Below are 20,819 nucleotides of genomic sequence, written 5' to 3'. Positions count from 1 at the left end.
GCTGCCCTCCATGACGAACGTGCTATACTTACCCCCACCACCCGGTGGGTAATTAATTGGCGATCATTCAGATTCCCAAAATAGCGCCTTGATCTGCTCAATTACGGCCAGGAGGGGCAGGAAACTGAGGAGTCAGCAGACTAGAGTGCCACTCCGCCCTGCATGCTGCATGCGGGGGAAACAGTCGAGTGGCTGCGTTGGAGCGAGGGAGAGGCAAGGCAAGTGGGCAACTCGAGGAGGAGCCCATCCTCATGAGGGAAGGCAGCATTCAGTACAGTACTAGCTCATTTTTTATTAAATTCGAAACTTACACCTTGAGATAAAACAAAACAAAGTTAGTTTCATGGAGGGGAAAATAAATCTCTTGACACATGTCGCTTTATAAAAAAATAGTAAAAAAATATAGAATGCTTGCGTGGCACATGTAAAGGAACACTTACATAATGCTGCAATGCATGTTTAACACATATACTTCTTTCATAAAAGAATAATTGAGCACAATTAACAAGAACATAAAATCCACATGATGTATAAAAATTTACATCGAAGAATCAAATCACATTCCAAGCCATGTGAAATAACAATATGGCACTTATCTTCTAATTGAAAAACATTTCCTTCAACAGGCCCAGACATGAAGTGCAAGAATCAGTTGCACTCATACAAATAGGTATGATGGAAATTCGGAAGTTTGACATATTTTAACAATTCTCTAATTTGATCATTAACATACATCTTACTCTAAATTATGAGCAGCTTCATTCAATAGAGATATATTATTTTCTACATTAATAGTTCATAGGCACCAAACATCTCTGGAGTGCCACAATACTTTCAAATTAATTCTAATAATACTAGAAATAGACCTAAGTAAAGCCGATCATATACCTCCATCACATGAATCACATGATGCATCTACAAATGATGCCTCAGACTCTCAAGCTGCGCAAACGAGCAAGTTGTAGAAGTGACTTGTTCCGTCTCTTGAATGTGACCATCTCTGGCTCAGGGAACCTCATTGAGTAAATGTGTGGATACGACTCCTTAAACTGAAAATACAGAAAGATTATTATGGAAAGGTCTACAACCATGAACCAACAGTCCATAAATTTTAGTTAAATTCACCATTTTTAGTTTTTTGCTCCTTTCTTTTGAACTCATCTTCTGATCAGCAACAATTTGGTCCAAAAGATCTGCCAGAGCCTTCTGGGAAGTGGTGAGCTTCTGTTCTTCAAACTGTAGAAGAGACACGCGCTCACAGAAAGTGACGGGACCCCTCTCCTGAGGGACACAAACACCCACACACCACGCTACACTACACTGTGCTACCAACACCATAGAAAAACACTATTTCATGTATCAACAGAGCACTATTCAAGAAGATGAAAAGAAAAACAACAGTATCATATGATTGACAGAAAAATAACGATAAAAAAAACACAATTTAAGCAAAAGGAGTGTCTAATCCAGACAAAAATACATTGCTTAAAAAGAATCTGGTATTATAAAACCTAACGCAATTCTTCATGCACAAAGATAGGGAGCATTGTACGGTTTCAAACTTTTAATGAGAAACTACTGAAAATCACACCAAAATAATTATGTGCGTCCAAACTTCCAAGCGGAAGGAGATAAGAATAAGTGGCAAATTAAGGCGATAAAAGAAAGTGGTACTTTAGATAGCCTAGAGAAAGAACTGCTCAATGATTGAAGCCTACAGTGAAATGAACTGACAGGTACAACAGAGACTAATATGTATTTGAAATAACAGATGGTCTTACCTTTGCCTTCAATTTGCTTTCCTCTCCCTTTGAACCTCAGCAACTAGTTCCTGAGGTGAGTGGAATATTTCCTTCTGATGGCGAACTAAAAATCCCAGCAAACGGGAGGTCACTTCCTCATCTCCTCCTTGCATTACAAATGAGGAAAACATGTCTAAAACCTACAAAAAAGAAAAACACTCATTAATAGTTGAATAAATACCCAACAGTGCAGTAGTTATTAAGTACATTCAATAAAAAATAGAGCCTACCTTCAAAGTGGTGTAAGGACACTGGTAGGGCAACAGTCCCATTAGTTTCAGAAGAGTTTGCAGCTGGGCTCGGCTTTGGGGCTTAACCAGGAGCATCAGAAGCTGGAACACAGCAACACCTGTCTGTTCTGCCCCAGACCCCCAATCCCAACCCCACTCGCAGCCCGCGGTCAGGTTCAGAGAACTGTTGGAGCCAGAACTATCACTGTCCAAGGAGGACGAAGATGAGGATATGGCCGTATGATAGGATGAGAGACTTGCATTGCTGAAATCTTGTGACCAGCAAGACTGGCTTCGACGCATGCTCACACCACTGTGCACCCCATGATTGAGAGTCTGAGACAGGCTGGCAGATCTTACATGTATACTTTTCACACCATCTGCAAAAATAAATACAAAGAGAAAAGTATAATTTTCATTCCTCTAAAACAGACTTCTAACTTACATCTGGGTAAAGATCTCACCTTTCCGAGGAGTGTGTTGGGTAGGTGTTTTCTGACTGCAAATCATTAGCTTTTGCAAAGTTTCCATAGCTGCATCAATATCCAATTCCTTATTTGTGATATCAGATCCCTCAAATGAATCTTGAAGAGCTAAGTTTATATAGCCTCCTGAGTTACTGCGGCTGTGTTTCCCCTGGAAAATTAGACAAAAACCCATGAGATGTAAAGGAAAACAGACCCTCCAATGCATTTAATTTATGCAGGCTAGAGTAATACCTTGGCTTCATGAGAAGCATTTCGGTGGACAGGAGGAGGCCTGCTTAAGTGTCTTGGTGGAAGAGGTGGAGTTTTATCCATGACAGTAAGCTTACCACAGTTGTGCTTGATCTGTGATCTCTCTGTGTGAACCTTATCGCGATGAAGAGACCCTCCCATTGAAGCATTCTTCACCTTTGACTGCCAACGAGAGCCACCAATTGTTGAGAACTTTTCACTGGTGAGGGAGAAGAGGGAGCCTCTATCTGCAGCCGATTTGTTGAGGGGAGCTCCAGATTCCAGACCAGAAGTCTCAAGCAGTTTTGGTGCGCTTGCATTGCGTTTCATAGAAGAGCAAGCGGAGGAAGGGCGTGCAGGTAAATGCAGAGTGTCAAATGACGACTGGGGAACAATTCTTGTAATGGGACTCTCTGATGTGAAAGCAGTTTCATAGCACGTGTTGGGCGGCAGGGTGCACTTGAAGTCTTCATTGGGTTGGCCAAAACTGCTAGTCCTGCTAAGAAAATTGAAACAATTAATACTTAGTATACAATGACTCAATATTATTATTGGATAAGCACATTAAACAAGATTCTCACCTTGAAGAGAAAACTGATACAGATTTATGGGACAGTGAATCTTCCTCCTTCATGGAAGATGCCTAGAGTAGACCAATACAATGTCACATTAGAACTTGAGATATGAAAAACATTAGTCAGAAAAACTCCACAGCTTACAACTTACAGTCACTTCAAGATGAAGAAAGACTCTCTGGAAAATAGCACTCAAATCAGCAGGAATAAGAGGAGTTTGGAGATTGGTAAAGAATGCTTCAAGAGCACTCACATCTGCTTCAATGTCAGAATTCACAACACTGCGGTTCAGGTTCTTATCTGCAAGAGCTATTAGTTCAGAAAGAATAAATTATAATAATGTAAAAAATTACAATATGATATGCAAGTAATGGCAGAAATAGTCCCACCTAACATAAGTCTGTTGGAAGCAGCAGCAACCCATGGAGGAAACTTAGCAATTGAACAGTCATCGAGAATACAACAGTTCTGCTCCAACCACTGACAACGAATTACAGCACTAGGCCATAACAGGCCAGAGACATCCACATCTTTCAACAGCGATTGTAATCTACAATTTAAGAGAAAAGTTTCAAATTCTCTGTTACCATCCTCTCATTGCAAAAACAGAATTACGCAACAAACATAGTGCAATCTTACCTTCCAATGAACACTTTCCTCCATAGATCATCAGTTTCAGGTAGGGAACTAAGTTGGGGTTGAGCCTGATGGTCCCTCTTTTCCTGTGACTGGTGGTACTGTTTTAACTGCTGAATTGGATGTTGAGCAACTCTCATGGGAACACTTGATGAAGTTACTTTTACAGTATTGCCTGGCTGTTTGTCACAGTCTGCATCAAACAGTCTTTGCTTAATTATTGGCATGTTCTCATAAGCAGTACGGTTATTGAAATTGCTTTCATTCGATTTCTTGACATGAAGAATATTTTCATATTCTGCCGCAAAGGGTTCTTTATGAAAACTTTTGCGAATCCAATTTTCACTCTTCTGATTATGGAGACCAATCTGCTTGTTTGATAAAGGTGTTCGTGCAGAGTATTGAGGTTTAGTAGCACCCATCCTTGGAGAGGAATTATGAGAACGTCAGTAAAAATAAAATTTGATTCCAACACATATATCATTGTCAAATAACATAATCACTCACTGATAAATGCCGTTTAGTTTGAATCGGTCAGAACCCTGGCGTGAAGATCCTTTTGCTTTCACAAATATACCTTCCTCATATAATTTACTAAGCAGCTGTATAGTCTTCTCTTGGGTGATGACAGCATTGAAATGGGGATTCATTTCCAAAGCATGCAGAAACCACTTGACTGCTTCAGAACCAGTAAAACAATTCTCGTAGACTTTCATATTGCTGCGATGTCGTTTCGAAGGCATGCCACTGGTGAAGAGTCTTATCGCTTCATCCCACTGGAACACAAACGCAAAAGTCACAAGCATTCACCACAACACAAGTGATGAACGTGTAGCTTCATGAATCTTGAAATTAAATGGAAATCAATAAATGGAAAAAAATTTAAAGAACACTTCATGAGACAATTGGTTTCATGGTCCAATGGCCAAGGCACCTGCAAGACTAGAGAGTAATGCAAGAGGCCAAGACAAGCAAATAGCATTTTCGACTCTAGAATAGATTTTAAAATGGCCTGAACGACCAGCTTACCAAACGAGTTGCTCTGAATGGCACGAAGGGAGCATTTTCCTTCTGCATCGTCGCTACCTTCCCAAAGATTCAAGTAACAAATAACCATAAACCACGCACACGCATCAACAACACACTCTGTTGATGTCAATTTTTAAATCTGACAACGGCGTCGTGATTGGCTGTTGTCTCTCCAAAACTGCCAACGTCGAAAACCTAAAACCGATAGAAAGGCTCACTTATTTTGGACTTTCTGACGAATCACCCAGTGAAAGACCTTTCCGAAATTCAATGTATGTTTTATTCATTTACCAATGCTCTTACCTCTTACGGTAACGTCCCATTTTTTCCATGAGCAGAAGTTTGCGGAGCTGGTAGGACAGTTTTTCCTGACGAAAGAAGAAGAAAAGTAGGAAGCACGTTTCGTAGGCTTTTGAGGCTTGTTTATCGTTCGTGTAGGCGGCAGCATCCGTTAAACATAAATTTGTAAATAACTCAATATTTGCTGTTTGTAAACAAATAGAGCCCACCCTGCGAGAAAAATAACTGCCCGAGGAATGCCCAAGGTGCGTAGCCTCCACCAACTGCTCTTTTTATCTGTTTCCACCGTTTAATACCTTATATTTACGTGTCAACTTTTTGCCCTCCTTGGCTTTTCCGTTATTTTGATCTCATTCAAATTTACGTCGCACGTATAGTTTGAGTATTACTAGGTTCCCACTATCGTGGCGCCTCGTTGGGGGTTATGCTTGTGGAACGCGTGCACTTCTATCGTTTTGCTGTCTTCGTAGGTGGGTTGCTTGGAATTTTGGCCGAAATACTTTTAAAACGACGTGTGTGCAGGAGACACGAACGTGGGAGAATCTTGCTCCTCAATTTAATCCTCCTGATTTTGTTCCCTCTCGCTCGTTTGTGGGTTTTCTTTAGGTGCTTGTTTGCTTAAATTGAATTGTTCGACCGGTTAAGACCCATTTTCAAGCTATTATTCCGTTTTTACGCCGCTCTCTTTTCAGTAATGTCTCTTCAACACCCACACACTTTTTTTGAAGATGGCTTTTTACCCTTGGTCGGCGTTCTGCCTGTATTTTGAAGTATTCTGCGTGTTTCCTATGTTTCTTTTTCTACTGTTTTTGGCCTGGGACTGTATGTTCATCAAGATTTTGTTGAAATACTTAACCTCAGTACCAGCCTTCACAATCCTGGACTGAGATGATCAATTATACTTTAAGATTATTAATTAGTTTTTACGTAACAAGTAAACTGTCTTCATTGGGGCGACTTAGTTTCATGTTTTCTAATCAGTCATTGTTCAGATGTGCTACATTATTCAAGCAAATCCTTTTCGATTTCCAGGGATTTTTAGAGAAGATTAATTTTAACTGAGACCATCCCATTACCTACAGCCATGGATGATAGTAGTGGAGTACTAGTTAGTGCGTCTGAGTTCATCAAGGGTATGTTTATCCTTCACAAGCAATAAAGTTCTACAAGAAATTAAGATTTACTCAGTTTTGCTTTTTATTTTTAGATCGCTTATACTTTGTGACACTGCAGACATATGCCAAACCCAGATCAACAGAAAATACTCATTACTTCTCTATCGATGAAGAATTGGTGTATGAAAACTTTTTTGCCGACTTCGGGCCTTACAATTTGGCAATGCTCTATAAATATTGCCAGAAGTTAAACAAAAAATTACAGGTAATTTTTCATTTCCATTTTTAAAATTCTGTTGAATGCCACTTGTATCTAGTTAATTGATTATTCATTACATTCCTTGTGATCAATCTCTTCATTAGACTGTACCAGCTAAGAAGAAAATCGTGCACTACACGTCAACAGACCCTCAGAAAAGAGTGAATGCTGCATTCTTAATTGCATCTTTCTCTGTATGTAATGGTTCTTTAGTACTTCATTCAGATTCATCTGAAGTTTTAAAGAGTCATAACTGAAATCTAAATACTGTTTCAGATTATTTATTTGAAAAGGACTCCAGATGATGCCTATGTGGACTTGTTGAGGGGGTCGAACCCACCTTTCATTTCTTTCAGGTGAGAACACTAATTGTTGACAAATTGGAACTTGTTTGTATTGAATCTTGCCCTTATTTCTTTGTTGATTTTCCTTTTAGGGATGCTTCTGTTGGAGCTGCTCTCTACAACATAACTCTTCTAGATTGCCTGAAAGGTGTTTATGAAACTCACAAGAGGCAGTTCTTCAACCTTGATGATTTTGATGTGAAAGAATATGAACACTATGAGGTATGAAAAGATGTGGGGGGTTAATAAGAGAGTAATGGTGGTTCCTTGAATTCATGTGAGTATTTGATTCTACTAATTTGTTCTCGTATTTTCACAGAGGGTGAAGAATGGGGATCTGAACTGGATTGTTCCTCTAAAATTTATTGCATTTTGTGGTCCTCATGCTAAAAGCAAGATAGAAGATGGTATGTTCAATGATGTTGGTAATACTGTTGCTTGAATAGTAAGCAGTAAACTGTACATTCATGATTGTAAATTTATGTTTTAGGTTACTTCATTCATGCTCCATCAGCATATTTCAACTACTTCAGGAAGCACAATGTGACCACTATAATCAGATTAAATAAGAAGATATACGATGCAAATGACTTTAGCAATGCAGGCTTTGATCACAGGGATCTTTTCTTTTTGGATGGAAGTGTTCCCAGTGATCACATTTTGCAACAGTTCTTGAACATTGTTGAGAGCACTAAGGGTGCTGTAGCTGTTCACTGTAAAGGCAAGTATTCCTCCTCATCATTTTCTTTCCACCTTCCTCAGTTTGACTTATCTCATTGTAACAGTGAATTTTGATTGTGTTTAGCTGGACTTGGGCGTACTGGCTCACTCATTGGTTGCTACATCATGAAGCACTATGGGTTGACTGCAAGAGAAACAATTGCGTGGATAAGGCTCTGCCGTCCTGGCTCTATTATCGGCCATCAACAGCAATGGTTGGAAGAGTAAGTGCAACCATGACTAGTAACCCATTTTTAAAATTTATTTTAAATTTTAGTTTTAAAATTATTTTGTTTGCTATTTTATCAAATGACAGGAAACAGGCAAAGATGTGGGCTCAGGGAGAACTTTACCGAAGAGAACACGGTCCAACTCCTACTCCAATGTTTGGTGTGTACAGTCTTAAGATGAAGGATATGATTGAGAGAGGAGTTCCCCTGAACAGCCAAGAGCTGTGTGATAACCGCTCCAAGGTCAATGAAGATGCCAAGGTTGACAATGTTCTTCGTATCTTGAAGAAGGTGGACACCATGAAGTTAGATGACCAGACTGATGAGAATAAGAACAATGGCATCAACACCACAGCCCAGTCAACAGTGGCAGCAAATATTTTAAAGGTGTGCTTTCAGTTAACCTTTTTCTCTATGCCACATTGCAGGTTTTTATTTTCTACTGTTCATTACCTGAATTTGAAAAACCTTTCTTTACAGCTGACCCAGGGTGACAAACTGAATCACATGAAGGCTCAACGCCAACTGCAGCATGTGAGGTCCCATTCTTTGACAACACCGTCTTTACTGTAAGCCACGGTTATATGTTGGATTTCCTCTCTTAACTTTTCTCTCATTTCTGCAGCATTAATAATATTGCTGAATTTTGGTTGTTTTCACAGATTTGGAACTGGTCGACCTCATACACGTGCCATGAGTCAGACATTCCGCAATGATTCCTCTCAGTCTAGTTCACAGCTTGCTGCTGTCTCCCCAATCAAAGCACCCAAATCCTTATCAACCATTGGATCATCATGTGGTGGATTGAAGCGAACAACTCGAACATTAGCAAGTCCAGTTAAAAGGTGGGTCATTCTTTTCACATTTGAAATATTGCATGTGTGTATGTCTGTGTGTCATACTTTTTCTCAGTATCCTTGAAATCTATTTACTGTTCTTGTTTGGAACTCGGTTTTATTCTATTCATGGTTAAGATAAACTTTCAGACACATAAACACCTATGTCTTATGTGTTTCTTAATTAAGTTCACATTCAAAAAGATCTTATCTTATCTTGAAAATGAGTCTACTGACACATCCATTTCGTCTTAAAGGTTTCTCAAATCTGTGTGATTCAAAGCATGGAATGTTCATTTGAGTGTAATCGTTGTATAGTTTGGTCTGTTTGTGCAAACTCTCGTAATGTCTTATGCTCCTCTGTCATCTTTCCTTCAGAGCTTTACCTTTGAACTCCTTGTATGGGACTTCACGACCACTTAACGCAAACAGGAGCGTTGTGGGTCAGTCTCTCTCAATGCATTCAATTCGGTCTCAGTCCTCTCCTACATCTCGTTGTGCAAGTTCTCTTTCATCAGCATCAAATCTTGTTGGTCATCCAACTCAGTCCACCCTCTTGGGCTCTGATAAACTGACACGGTTCCGTGCTCTTCGTCAGTAAGTGACTCTACTAGTTGTTAGTGCCTCCTTTCTTAATTTTGTTGTGTTCTAACATTTTAACAGGAGTCTCCAGGTCGGCCGCCGGCCGTGCCTCGGCGCGGGGAGCCGATGCAGACCCAAATGAAAATCGCGATTTCTCGAAAACCGCTTGGCCAAAAAATTTCAAACTTGGTAGAGAGACTGGTAATAGACCAGGCCCGCCCCCGGTACGGTCAAATCCGGCCCGACATTGCCTGTTTGCCTACTGGCGTGATCGGCTCGAAAAACGGAGACCGCCGTATCTCGGCTCCTGGGCACGATATCGAAAAGCGGCCAACGTACGCGCGTAGTCCTACTCGTTGCCAAACGCCTCTCCAAATTTCAAGTCAAAATCTTGAACGGTGTGGCCGTAATTTGGGAAACGCCGAGACGAAAAACGCGACTTTTCGGCGACTGGCGTGGCGAAGGCAGGCTGGAGGCAGGCAAAGAGGCCTGATCAAGGGACCGGCCCCCAAAGTGCCCCCTCCGCACCTCCCCCGCCCCGCCCGCCCTGCACTGCACTGCCAGACTGCCATTGTAATGCGCCCGGCCGTCTGGGGCTCGCGCCTGCCTGGCTGCCGGGGTGCATCCACGCTACCTGCTCTAGCATTGTCTCCGTCGCACTTGCAGTGACAGACGGCACAGACGAAGAAAGTAGCTGTCGACGTCTGGGATGGCTATGCGGACGCCACCTTTGGCTCCGGCGAGGAGGCGCGGTGCGGTCCCAGCCGATCCCGAGCCAGCCGGCGGCAAGGCAGAAAAGTTCATCTGAACCTGGCTCAAAATGACACGTTTTTCAACATTGGTACCAATATGCGTTTCGAAGCGCGCTGATCAATTCTGTACCCATGAAAATTGTTCAGTGATTTATTGTCAAAATTGTCCTAGCAATCTCTCGTTTACACCCAACTTCCTAGTTTTTTGAACTGATTCCGCCACCATCCGTAAAATATCAACTTTCCGAAAATTTCAAAATTTTACATCCGCTCCTAGTCTCTTTTGTTTGACGTGAATGGGGCTGGGTTGGGATGGGCAGGCGGGGCCACGTGCCTGGCTCCGACCCTCGAGCAGGTATATTGCCGCCGCCAAACAAAAGAGACTAGGAGTGGATGTAAAATTTTGAAATTTTCGGAAAGTTGATATTTTACGGATGGTGGCGGAATCAGCTCAAAAAACTAGGAAGTTGGGTGTAAACGAGAAATTGCTAGGACAATTTTGACAATAAATCACTGAACAATTTTCTTTGGTATAGAATTGATCAGCGCGCTTCGAAACGCATATTGGTACCAATGTTGAAAAACGTGTCATTTTGAGCCAGGTTCAGATGAACTTTTCTGCCTTGCCGCCGGCTGGCTCGGAATCGGCTGGGACCGCACCGCGCCTCCTCGCCGGAGCCAAAGGTGGCGTCCGCATAGCCATCCCAGACGTCGACAGCTACTTTCTTCGTCTGTGCCGTCTGTCACTGCAAGTGCGACGGAGACAATGCTAGAGCAGGTAGCGTGGATGCACCCCGGCAGCCAGGCAGGCGCGAGCCCCAGACGGCCGGGCGCATTACAATGGCAGTCTGGCAGTGCAGTGCAGGGCGGGCGGGGCGGGGGAGGTGCGGAGGGGGCACTTTGGGGGCCGGTCCCTTGATCAGGCCTCTTTGCCTGCCTCCAGCCTGCCTTCGCCACGCCAGTCGCCGAAAAGTCGCGTTTTTCGTCTCGGCGTTTCCCAAATTACGGCCACACCGTTCAAGATTTTGACTTGAAATTTGGAGAGGCGTTTGGCAACGAGTAGGACTACGCGCGTACGTTGGCCGATTTTCGATATCGTGCCCAGGAGCCGAGATACGGCGGTCTCCGTTTTTCGAGCCGATCACGCCAGTAGGCAAACAGGCAATGTCGGGCCGGATTTGACCGTACCGGGGGCGGGCCTGGTCTATTACCAGTCTCTCTACCAAGTTTGAAATTTTTTGGCCAAGCGGTTTTCGAGAAATCGCGATTTTCATTTGGGTCTGCATCGGCTCCCCGCGCCGAGGCACGGCCGGCGGCCGACCTGGAGACTCCTGTTAATGAAATTTGAGCAAGCATTTTTTAAAACCACTTAATTAATTGAGTAATATTGGGCTCTTACCTCATAAGTTAGTAGATAATTGGTCTAAACTAATATGCCTGTGTGCATTAGTTTTTCACTTGTCTCATTAGTTATCTGCATGCATTTCACTAGTCAGCTTGCCTTATTTGTTTCACATATGCATGTATGTGCTCCAGCATACATATACAAAGCATCAAACTAGTTTTAACTTTTGAAAATTTTCATTTCATTATCTTAAAACAAACTACATAGAACCTCTCAAATTCTAACTTCACAATTTTGTTTGCTTTGCACAGCCTGAAAACTCCAGGGATATGAGAGAACTCTGCAATTGATGATTAACTGCAGTACCTGACAAATAATTGGATGAAATGTTTCTGTCTGCTGCTTTGGAGTATTTCGCTCTTTTTGCATTTTGGATGTGAAATTTTACAGTTGTTCTATATTTATTTTATTTTTTGTGTGTGTTAACGTTTTATACGTTGGAATATAAGTACATCCTATTGTGTGAACTAGGTAAACTTAGAATATAAGTTTTCTTAGGGCTAGGCTTTACCTCAAAGTGATTGGTCCGTACTGCCCATTTTTTTCTTTTCTTTTTATATTCTGTGTCAAATGAATTGCACTGAGTAACTTTCTACCATTTTTCAGCGGTAATTTTATGTGGTTGCCGTCTTGAAACTTTTGATAGTGATTGAAGAGTTTTGAATCTAATAATAGAGATCCTTGAAGTTCTTATTTTGTAGACTGCTATTTTTATACATTTATAAGATGGACATAAAGCATGACATAGGATGTGAAGACTACAGTATTACCGTAATTCATGAATTTTTGGTAAATCTCAACCTCTTAGAATTTGGTTATTTATTTTTATACGCATATTTTTTCTTTTGAAAAAAAAAGAAACAAACTTTAACAGGACAATCTTCATCAGTAACATATTACTCTTTTTGTATTCTATTATAGTCTAGAGTTTATTGGTTGATAAGTTTTGTAAGCAATTTATTTTGTCAAAATGCCTGGACGAAGACTGATGTCTATATACTATTGATACCAACTGTGATTTCTCCTAGCCTGGCACTCCTCTTCATCTTTCCCTATCTGATGTAAATATATTTTATGCTTGCACCTTTATTTTGCTTTCATTTCCCTTCCTGATGTTCCTTTAAGGGGAAGTGCCTCTTGGGAAAAGCCGTGGAGGCTCTTTAATTAGCCTTTCTATCCCAAACCCTCCCTGTGTCAAACCTGATCCCCTTGCAATACGATTCTAACCATTTGTGAACAATTGGCAAGTTAAAATAACACGTCTATACCCAAGTTCCTAACAGGTTGTAAATTGGTTCTTGGCAGTGTATTTAAGAAGCCCTTGCCTGCTAATTTTTATGTTTTTGCTGTGACCATCTCATTTCTCCTTTGAATGACAAACCCCATTTTTTCTTGGCTTCTACTGTTAGCATTACTGACATCTTCCTGATGTGTGTTGCAGCAGTCGAACATCCACACGAAGCTCTCACAAATCTACATTTGTTAGATGACTATCGCTGCCGCCATCAACCTCTCGAGAACCTATACCGCCCTCTAGGAAACGCTTGAATGAGGTCATTGGAGCTGTTAATGCAAAGCGGGGGGGAAGGAGCACTGATGGCGATGAAACTATTGCAGACAGAGTTGCCTGGCGGCGACGGAAGCGACCTAATGCCTCTCTCTACCAAACTTGTCGCAAGATTTTTGGAAAGAAGAAAAAGAAAACCTGTAATGAAAAAATTCACTATTACATGACTTCTCAGACACACAAGGATTTTGATGTTGCCACATCATCTCATCAACAGTAATCCATTCAGCGATGAGATGAGTATTAATTAGTGTTGCACATTAATATCCTCAACAGCACATGACTAAAAGCTCCCTTAAGGAGTAACCTCCTTTAAAATAGCAGTGTATTGCCTCACAGATTCTTTGTCATGGACAGTTTTACTCATGTGTTTTATTAAAATTTGTTGGTGACACACATGAGTTTCCCTTTGATGAATCGGCTTTATTTAATATTTTAAAATAATGGATGAGCTGTTTGTCCTATTGACTTCAATAGAAGAGTGCACTGTGCTGGTATTTAGCAATGATTGTGGTAGCACTTTAAACTAACCATTTTGTATTTCAAGTTACGAGCATTTATTGCTTACTTTTCAAGAAAAAATATATTTTTTAAATTTGGCTATGTGTAATGTGGTATCTGGTACTCTAAGTTGTTGAAATATGCCCATTTACTGTTCATATGTGTACATAACTCACTTCACCATTTAATACTTTTGCATAAATATTGTGCAAATTTTTAACATTAGTAAAATTTTTATGTCATTTATTATTATTGTTCAAGTGGAGAAGAAAATTATTGCGTTTTTCAATAGTTTATTTACTTAATCTGCCTCCTTCTGAGGCAGGTGACTGTTGTCAAATGGAACAAATTGATTTGTTTTTATGTGTGTTAAATCTTTTAATTCTCATTTAGGCCCAAACTTTGACCAAGAAGGACTGTCATGAGTTATTCTGTGATTCAAATGGATTAATACCGAGCCTGTTTTTGAATAATTCGTACACAGGTGTTCCGTTCAGGCAACCGGAATCATTGTGAGCGAAAGGAAGGAGCCATCTAATGCATCCACTATCATATTATGATATGAGACTGGTTATTGTTGATTTTTTTTACTAATAGTTAACTTAATCTCAATTATGCTATCTTAAGTATGTAAACCTAAAATGTGTCTTTTGCTTGCAATGTTCCATAGTAGTCAATTTTAATAATGTGAAATAGCACTTCAATCAATTCTTTTGATACTTTTCTGGATGAATCTTCATGCTCAACTCAAAGTTTGGCTGAAGCTAGCTGTGCAGACTTCTTTTCTTATTTCTTGATGAATTCGCATCTATGTATTTTTATGAGGGGAGCCTCTCATTTGCTGTTGTCCGCTAGACACATGCTCAGCATGTTGTTTTATTCAGATTGTGAAAGTTACACACAATGCTCCTTGAAACATTGATATTTTGTGATAGTTACATTTTTGTGTAGGAGTCTTATGTGTTTTACCCCTGCTATTAATTTAATTTTATGATTATTATCAGTGTTTTACAATCAAACTCACAGTCAATGAACCTCATTGTGCAAAGAAATCATTTTCTATTGTAGCCTTGATCTGTAGCATTTAATTTTTATTTTTAATTATTTATTGTCATTGGTGGCATTTTGGATAGGTGCTTTGTTGGTCATTATTTGTTTTGCCTCACTTCAGAATATTTTGCCTTTTGTGTACCCGTGTGCTGCTGTGGTAGTAGAAACTCTCATTCTTGAGTCACAAGAACTCCTCTCAGCAATTATCTGATATGCTTACGGAAAGGCGTGCTAGTGAATCAATTTGTGTTATGCGACTTTTATCTATTGGCTGTGTCCTCATCAATAATAATCTGAATTCGAGGAGACATGCATTTACTGTGTGATTTATGGCTTATGTTATTGCTTAATATTTTATGATAATTTTAATTGTAGTTACAGTAGAGCCATTTATAGAGCCCACCTTTTAAAACCCATTATTTCGGGCGAGGATCTCATAAGGTGCTTCTCTGAACTCTTCTTGCATCTTTCAAACCACACAAGACTGTTTGATAGTGTAAGTCTTGTTCTACAATAGCAGATAAAATTTCTTGTGTGTTCTTAATTACTATAGGGATTATGAAACTGCTTCTTGGGTGGTTCCTTTTTATTTTACTTTAACAGCTCCCATGCATTAATAGTTCTATGAGGACGTGTGGGTGGTGGGAATACCAAATGGAATGTATTTGCTTTTTGTTATTGCCGTAATCTTCCAAAATGTAGCTTTTGTGAACTCCCGGTGCGAGTGTATTCCCCTAGATGAACTGTGTTTGTTATTCAAAATACTGTCCGCCTGCTTGATTACTTATCAGTATAATTAAAAACCTGCTTGCACCTACATGTGTGTATGTTCGTGTTTATTCCCCTTGGAAGCCAAATACCTTCGCGGATTCCTCCGGACACGTAGCAGAACGCGAAAATCTACATTCTACCTCTGGAGAGACTCAGAGTGACTGACTCTAGTTTCTTGAGTCTCGCTGGAAGAATCTTGGGCGATGTTGGGCTGCTGCACTGACGTGCAGGCTGGGTTGCCTATCCTGTGCCCCTTGCCCGAGAGAGAAGAGGGGGGGAGCACTCGCTCTCGGCCTCTCGGCGAACCCGCACAATGTTGTGACGGGAGAGGCGCGAAAGGTCTGTCCCGAAACACGTCGCGACAAAGGTGAACCACGCGGCCGCGGTGTGCGGCGGGCCCGGCGGGGCGGCAGGCGGCCGGGCGCCACACGCAGTCTCTCGACGGGGATCGGATCGGATCACTCCTTCGCCGACAATCGTCGTCTTTGGTCACGCCGCGCCGGCCCCACCGCGTGCCGCTCCCGCCGCTCCACCGAGAGGCGACCGCGCGACCGACGCGACGAGACATCGCAGGCCTGTCGCAGGCAGCCTGGCAGCGCTCAGCACGAAGCACGCCCAGCGCGACGTCGGGGCACCGTAGGGCACCGGGGTGCAAAGTGCGCCGTCAGCCCGCCGGCCACGGGCCGCCACTCCGAACATGCAGCAAAGGACAGAGTGACACGCAGTGACGCACGCAGTGACACGCAGTGACGGGGTGACACGAGTCGGCCAGGATGTCGTCGCAGAGGGTCATCGCGGCCCGCCGGCCGTCCGGGAAGAAGGACGCCGACGGCGAGCAGCGCCAGGGATGCTGGCCCCAGGAGTACTTCGCCGCCTTCGCCGGTGAGTGAGTGGGGTCGGCGACCTCGCCGTCGAGGAGTCCGCGGCCAAGTCCGAGGCCACGGACCGCCGGACCGCCTTCCAGGGCACGGCGAGCTCGGCCTCGACCACCACGCCATGCAGCGGCCCGCATGCGGTGTAAACAGGGAGGGAGTCGCGGTGCTCGGCCACGCGGAGGGAGGGGCCCAGGCCCAGGGGGCGGGGAAGGGGCGGTAAAGAGCGAGGAACTATTTCAAGAGACGCGGCACCGCGGCACGCAGCGCGGGGGAGGCCGCCGCCGCTAAGGGCGCCTCAGACAACAACAACAACTGCCGGCGCTCCGGCGGCGCCGGTAACAGAACCCCGCAGAGAACAACAACAACAGCAGAAACCAGAATGCCGCGGCGGCCGCCAAGCCGCGTCACATTACTGCGCATCGGCCGGTATTGGCGCCATTCTGCCTCTCTGCGGGGAAATCCCACCGGCCTGGCGCAGCCTGGCGCTGGACGCGCGCGAAGGGTTGCCTACCCCGACGGCGCTCGACGCGGACGCACAGTGGGCCAAAAGACCGGTGGAGGCGGACAAAACTCAAGACGCGTTTTGAGCTCCAGAGTCGCTAAGCAGGACTCGAACCGAACGTGTGACCCCACCAATGGATTCCTCGTTCGGAGGGCAATCGAGTAGGCAAAAACTCCCATGATGCACCAGAGCCGAAAGGGTTGCTCTAGATCAACCAACACACGCTAGGAATGTGCTCCGTTCCTCGTACACTGTCAACGTGGGGGGGCCAATGCACAAGATAACACCGACGACGCTGCTGTAATCCTTCACACGAATCTCGTCGCTTTGGCGGTTCGCGAAGCACTGCTCGCCTCTTGTAATTGCAACTGTCTGCACCTACACAACGCCGACAATGTGCAATTCACTCCGGAATCCACTTAAGGGCCTTTTATCCACTTGCCGCTCTCCAAGTGTAGATTAAACGTCGGGAAATCGACCGCTTATCTCGTCTTCGCTCTCTCTCCCTCCCCCTCCGCGCGGCCCTCTGCCCCTCTGGCTCGTCTGGGCCTTGGTCTGAGCACGGCGGGCTGATCCTCGTAATCTCTCTTATGCGACTCTGTGAGCTCATTGACTTGCACCGCGTGGCATGGCGTGGCGTGGGCGGCGTGGCTTGACTTGGCGTGGCGTGGCATCGACGACTCGTGGAAAGCGATCTTCTCGGATCCATCACGGCTTTGTTTGCCTTGTCTGGGCTTGAGCCTGAACAGGGAACTCGACGCACAGTGGGCCAGAAGACCGGTTGACGCGGCCAAAACTCTAGACGCGTTTTGAGCTCCAGAGTCGCTAAATGGGACTCGAACCAAACGTATGACCCCACCCATGGACATCTCTCCGAACGGGGAGTGGGGGTAGCCCTCGGGGTAGCCCAAACGTTGACCAAGGACCGAACGTAGACATGGCAAAGGGTGGTGCGGAGGGCGCTGAGGCTAATGGGACTTGCCCTGCCTGCCCGCAGCGAGCATCTCCGAGGTGGTGATCGGTTTCGTGTACGGCTGGGCCTCGGCGGCGCTGCCCGTCCTCGAGGCCGACTCATGGCCGTGGCAGGTGTCCTCGGAGGAGTCCTCGTGGATCGTGTCCCTGGTGGACATCGGCTCGCTCGTGGTCGCCATCCCCGCCGGGCTGGCCGCCAACCGGGTGGGCCGCCGGAGGGTCCTGCTGGCCTCGGCGGCCTTCTTCCTGGCCTCCTGGGCCATGGTCATCTTCGCCACGTCCGTGTGGGTGAGTGGCAATCGCACAGTGGGTGCGGTCAAAATCCCGGACGCGTTTTGAGCTCCAGAGTCGCTAAATGGGACTCGAACCGGACGTGTGACCCCACCAATGGATTGCTCTCCGAACGAGGAATCAATTGGTGGGGTCACAAGCTCGATTCGAGTCCGTTTTCTCTGAAGCTAGAGACGCGAACCGTTTTTGTGTTGACCTTGCCAACCCTGCAGTGGCTGTACGTCGGCCGCCTGCTGGCCGGCATGGGCGGCGGCATGGTGTTCACCGTCAACACCATGTACTGGGGCGAGATCGCCTCCCCGGCTTCCGCGGCAGCGCGTCCTCGCTCACGCAGGCCATGCTCTTCCTCGGCATCCTGGTGGCGGACGTGATCGGCTACCTGGCCGTGGGCGACTACACGACGCTGGCGGCGTGCGGCGCGGCCGTGACGGTGCTGTTCGTGGTGTGCTTCGCGCCCATGCCCGAGAGCCCCTACTACCTGCTGATGCGCGGCCGGCCCGACCTCGCCAAGCAGGCGCTGCAGCGGCTGCGCGGCAGGGAAGACGTGAGTAAACTGAAAAGTTTAATAGTGGGCCAGAAGACCGGTGGAGGCGGCCGAAACGCTAGACGCGTTTTGAGCTCCAGAGTCGCTAAATGGGACTCGAACTGCGCGTGTGACCCCACCAATAGATTCCCCGTTCGGAGAGCAATCCATTGGTGGGGTCACACGTTCGGTTCAGGTTCCTTTTAGCGACTCTGGAGCTGGAGCTCAAAACGCGTCCGGGATTTAGGCCGCCACCGCCGGTCCTCTGGCCCACTGTGTAGTGAACCTCGCCGTGATCGTGGAGGGGGCGGACTGACGCTGCTCCTGCCTCCAGGTCGCCGACGAACTGGCGCCCCTGGAGGAGGCCCTGCGCGCCGACCTGGCCCTGGGCAGCGACACGCAGTGCGGCTGCTGGAGCATGGTGGGCACGAAGGGCGCGCGCAAGGCCCTGGCCATCGCCGTGGTCATCGGCGCGCTGCAGAGGCTGTCCGGGCTGTCGGCCATCATCGCCTACACGTCCACCACGCTGCCCAAGAACCTGGAGACGCTCGGCCCCGTGCTCATCGGCGCCGTGCTCTTCCTCGCCTCCTTCGGGCCGCTCGTGCTCATGGACCGCCTGGGCCGCCGGCCGCTGCTCATCATGTCGTCCATCGTGGTGGCCGCCAGCATGGTCTCCAACGGCATCTACTACCAGTTCCTCGACGGTGAGCCTGAAGACCGGTGGAGGCGGCCAAAATCCCGGACGCGTTTTGAGCTCCAGAGTCGCTAAATGGGACTCGAGCCGAACGTGTGACCCCACCAATGGATAGCTCTCCGAACGAGGAATCCATCGGTGGGGTCACACGTTCGGTTCGAGTCATGTTTAGCTTAAAACGCGTCTAGTTTTGGCCCACGTTCTCCGGACTGACGACCACCTCGTCGCTCTCTGTCTCTCTCGCACCCATGCGGCGTTTCTTAGGGGTGCGAGAGAGAGAGAGAGAGCGGCGAAATAGGTCTTCGAAGTGGCTCGTGAGACGGCGGGTGGCCTCCCAGAAAGACGAGTTGATTGAGGCACTTTTCTCGTTCAGGCGGCGCGGGGGGTAGCAACGGCACCAACAGCAGCAACGCGGCGTCCGGGGGCGACGCGGCGGCGGCCAGCGGCGAGGCGCTGGGGCTGACGTGGGTGCCCCTGCTGGGGCTCATGGTGTACGCCGTGGCCTACGCGCTGGGCATGGGCCCCGTGCCCGACATCCTCCCCGGCGAGGTGTTCCCCACGAGCGTCAAGGGGCTCGCCGTCTCCGGCGTCAACGTGTCCCTCACGCTCTTCACCTTCCTGGTCTCCAAGATCTACAACGTGAGTCGCTGTCTCTCTCGCACTCGCGGTGCGTACCGTAGCGGTGCGAGAGAGACAGGGCGAAGAACACTGCTCGGTTTTCCTGCATCGCGCGTCTCTGTTCGTGTCGGCAAAGTTAGGCCGACCCAGGAACGCTGCAAACGAGAGACCGGATCTGGACCGGACTTGGAGGCCTTTGCGCCTGCGGGGTAGGCCACCAATCAGTGCTGTGACACTCCCCAGTGCAGACGGCAGCCTACCTTGCGCCTGCGACGGCGACAGGGGCAAGGTAGGCCACCGTCTCGACACGGGTGTGCTGCGGGCCGGAATGGTGGCCTACCTCGCAGGCTGTAAAGTCCCCGACCGAGGGGGGCGACGACGACGCTCTGCTTGGTCCTGGTGAAAGATTTGGCTGGTTTGAAGGCTCGCTAATCAAATTTTTGTTCGTGTGTGGCGGCCGCATGTCTGACTCGTTTCACTTCCCGGTCTCAGGTGGTGAGCGACAACCTGGGCGTGCAGTACATGTACTGGTCCTTCGGCGTGGTGGGCATCATCACGGCCTTCTTCGCCGCCTTCTGCATCCCGGAGACGCGGGGCAGGACGCTGGAGCAGGTGGTGGCCGAGTGGAGGGCCACGGGGCGGCGGGGGCCGCACCCGACCGAACAGGGGCGGCGGGGGCGGCGGGGGCGGAGGAGGGCCGCAGATAGCAGCAGCACCACCACCAACATCACCATCACCACCATCAAACCATGACTGGAATGCCACTGCCTTGAAAAAAAAGTGTCACTAATACTTGTACAGTTATTAAAAATTTTGTGATATTATAAAGTGCTTTGCTATGCAAACCACGAACAAACCTTGGCCCCTCTTATTCCCTTCCAGACCTTACTAGTAAGTTACTGTAAGAAGCTTTACCAAAGAGGT

General features: G+C 46.3%; 2 protein-coding genes and 1 pseudogene across 10 annotated transcripts; 2 read left to right on the top strand and 1 right to left on the bottom strand.

Moving 5' to 3' along the window:
• Positions 1–272: 272 nt before the first annotated feature.
• On the bottom strand, positions 273–5,150 carry LOC117645518 (DEP domain-containing protein 1A-like). 3 transcript variants are annotated; one of them, XM_034385782.1, is made up of 12 exons: positions 4,989–5,150; positions 4,467–4,735; positions 3,963–4,382; positions 3,713–3,873; positions 3,475–3,632; positions 3,330–3,391; positions 2,752–3,247; positions 2,497–2,668; positions 2,033–2,412; positions 1,782–1,942; positions 1,126–1,281; positions 273–1,049 (listed from the first exon to the last, which is right to left on the bottom strand). In XM_034385782.1, the coding sequence occupies exons 1-10, from the start codon at positions 5,034–5,036 to the stop codon at positions 1,790–1,792; spliced, it is 2,319 nt and encodes a 772-aa protein (XP_034241673.1). In that variant the 5' UTR covers positions 5,037–5,150; the 3' UTR covers positions 273–1,049; positions 1,126–1,281; positions 1,782–1,789. The 3 variants fall into 3 exon arrangements, with proteins under 3 accessions (XP_034241673.1, XP_034241674.1, XP_034241675.1); XM_034385783.1 differs by having other exon boundaries at positions 1,126–1,236; XM_034385784.1 differs by having other exon boundaries at positions 2,752–3,244.
• Positions 5,151–5,376: 226 nt separating this feature from the next.
• On the top strand, positions 5,377–15,466 carry LOC117645520 (dual specificity protein phosphatase CDC14A). Of its 7 annotated transcripts, XR_004587729.1 has the most exons (15): positions 5,377–5,533; positions 6,321–6,421; positions 6,496–6,668; positions 6,767–6,856; positions 6,939–7,018; positions 7,099–7,228; positions 7,326–7,413; positions 7,497–7,727; positions 7,812–7,950; positions 8,043–8,343; positions 8,437–8,525; positions 8,619–8,801; positions 9,171–9,389; positions 11,783–12,592; positions 12,973–15,466. XR_004587729.1 is itself a non-coding variant. In XM_034385789.1 (14 exons), exons 2-14 carry the CDS (start codon positions 6,373–6,375, stop codon positions 13,019–13,021), a joined length of 1,818 nt encoding a protein of 605 aa, XP_034241680.1. In that variant the 5' UTR covers positions 5,377–5,533; positions 6,321–6,372; the 3' UTR covers positions 13,022–15,466. The 7 variants fall into 7 exon arrangements, 5 of the variants coding, with proteins under 5 accessions (XP_034241680.1, XP_034241678.1, XP_034241682.1 ...); XR_004587730.1 differs by lacking the exon at positions 9,171–9,389; XM_034385789.1 differs by lacking the exon at positions 11,783–12,592 and having other exon boundaries at positions 12,976–15,466.
• A 394-nt stretch (positions 15,467–15,860) lies between these two features.
• Positions 15,861–20,648, top strand: LOC117644661 (annotated as a pseudogene).
• The last annotated feature ends 171 nt before the right edge of the window (positions 20,649–20,819 follow it).

Source organism: Thrips palmi, unplaced genomic scaffold (genome assembly GCF_012932325.1).
Source record: "Thrips palmi isolate BJ-2018 unplaced genomic scaffold, TpBJ-2018v1 HiC_scaffold_18, whole genome shotgun sequence".
Taxonomy (NCBI): domain Eukaryota; kingdom Metazoa; phylum Arthropoda; class Insecta; order Thysanoptera; family Thripidae; genus Thrips; species Thrips palmi.
This window is presented reverse-complemented; position numbering and strand designations above follow the sequence as displayed.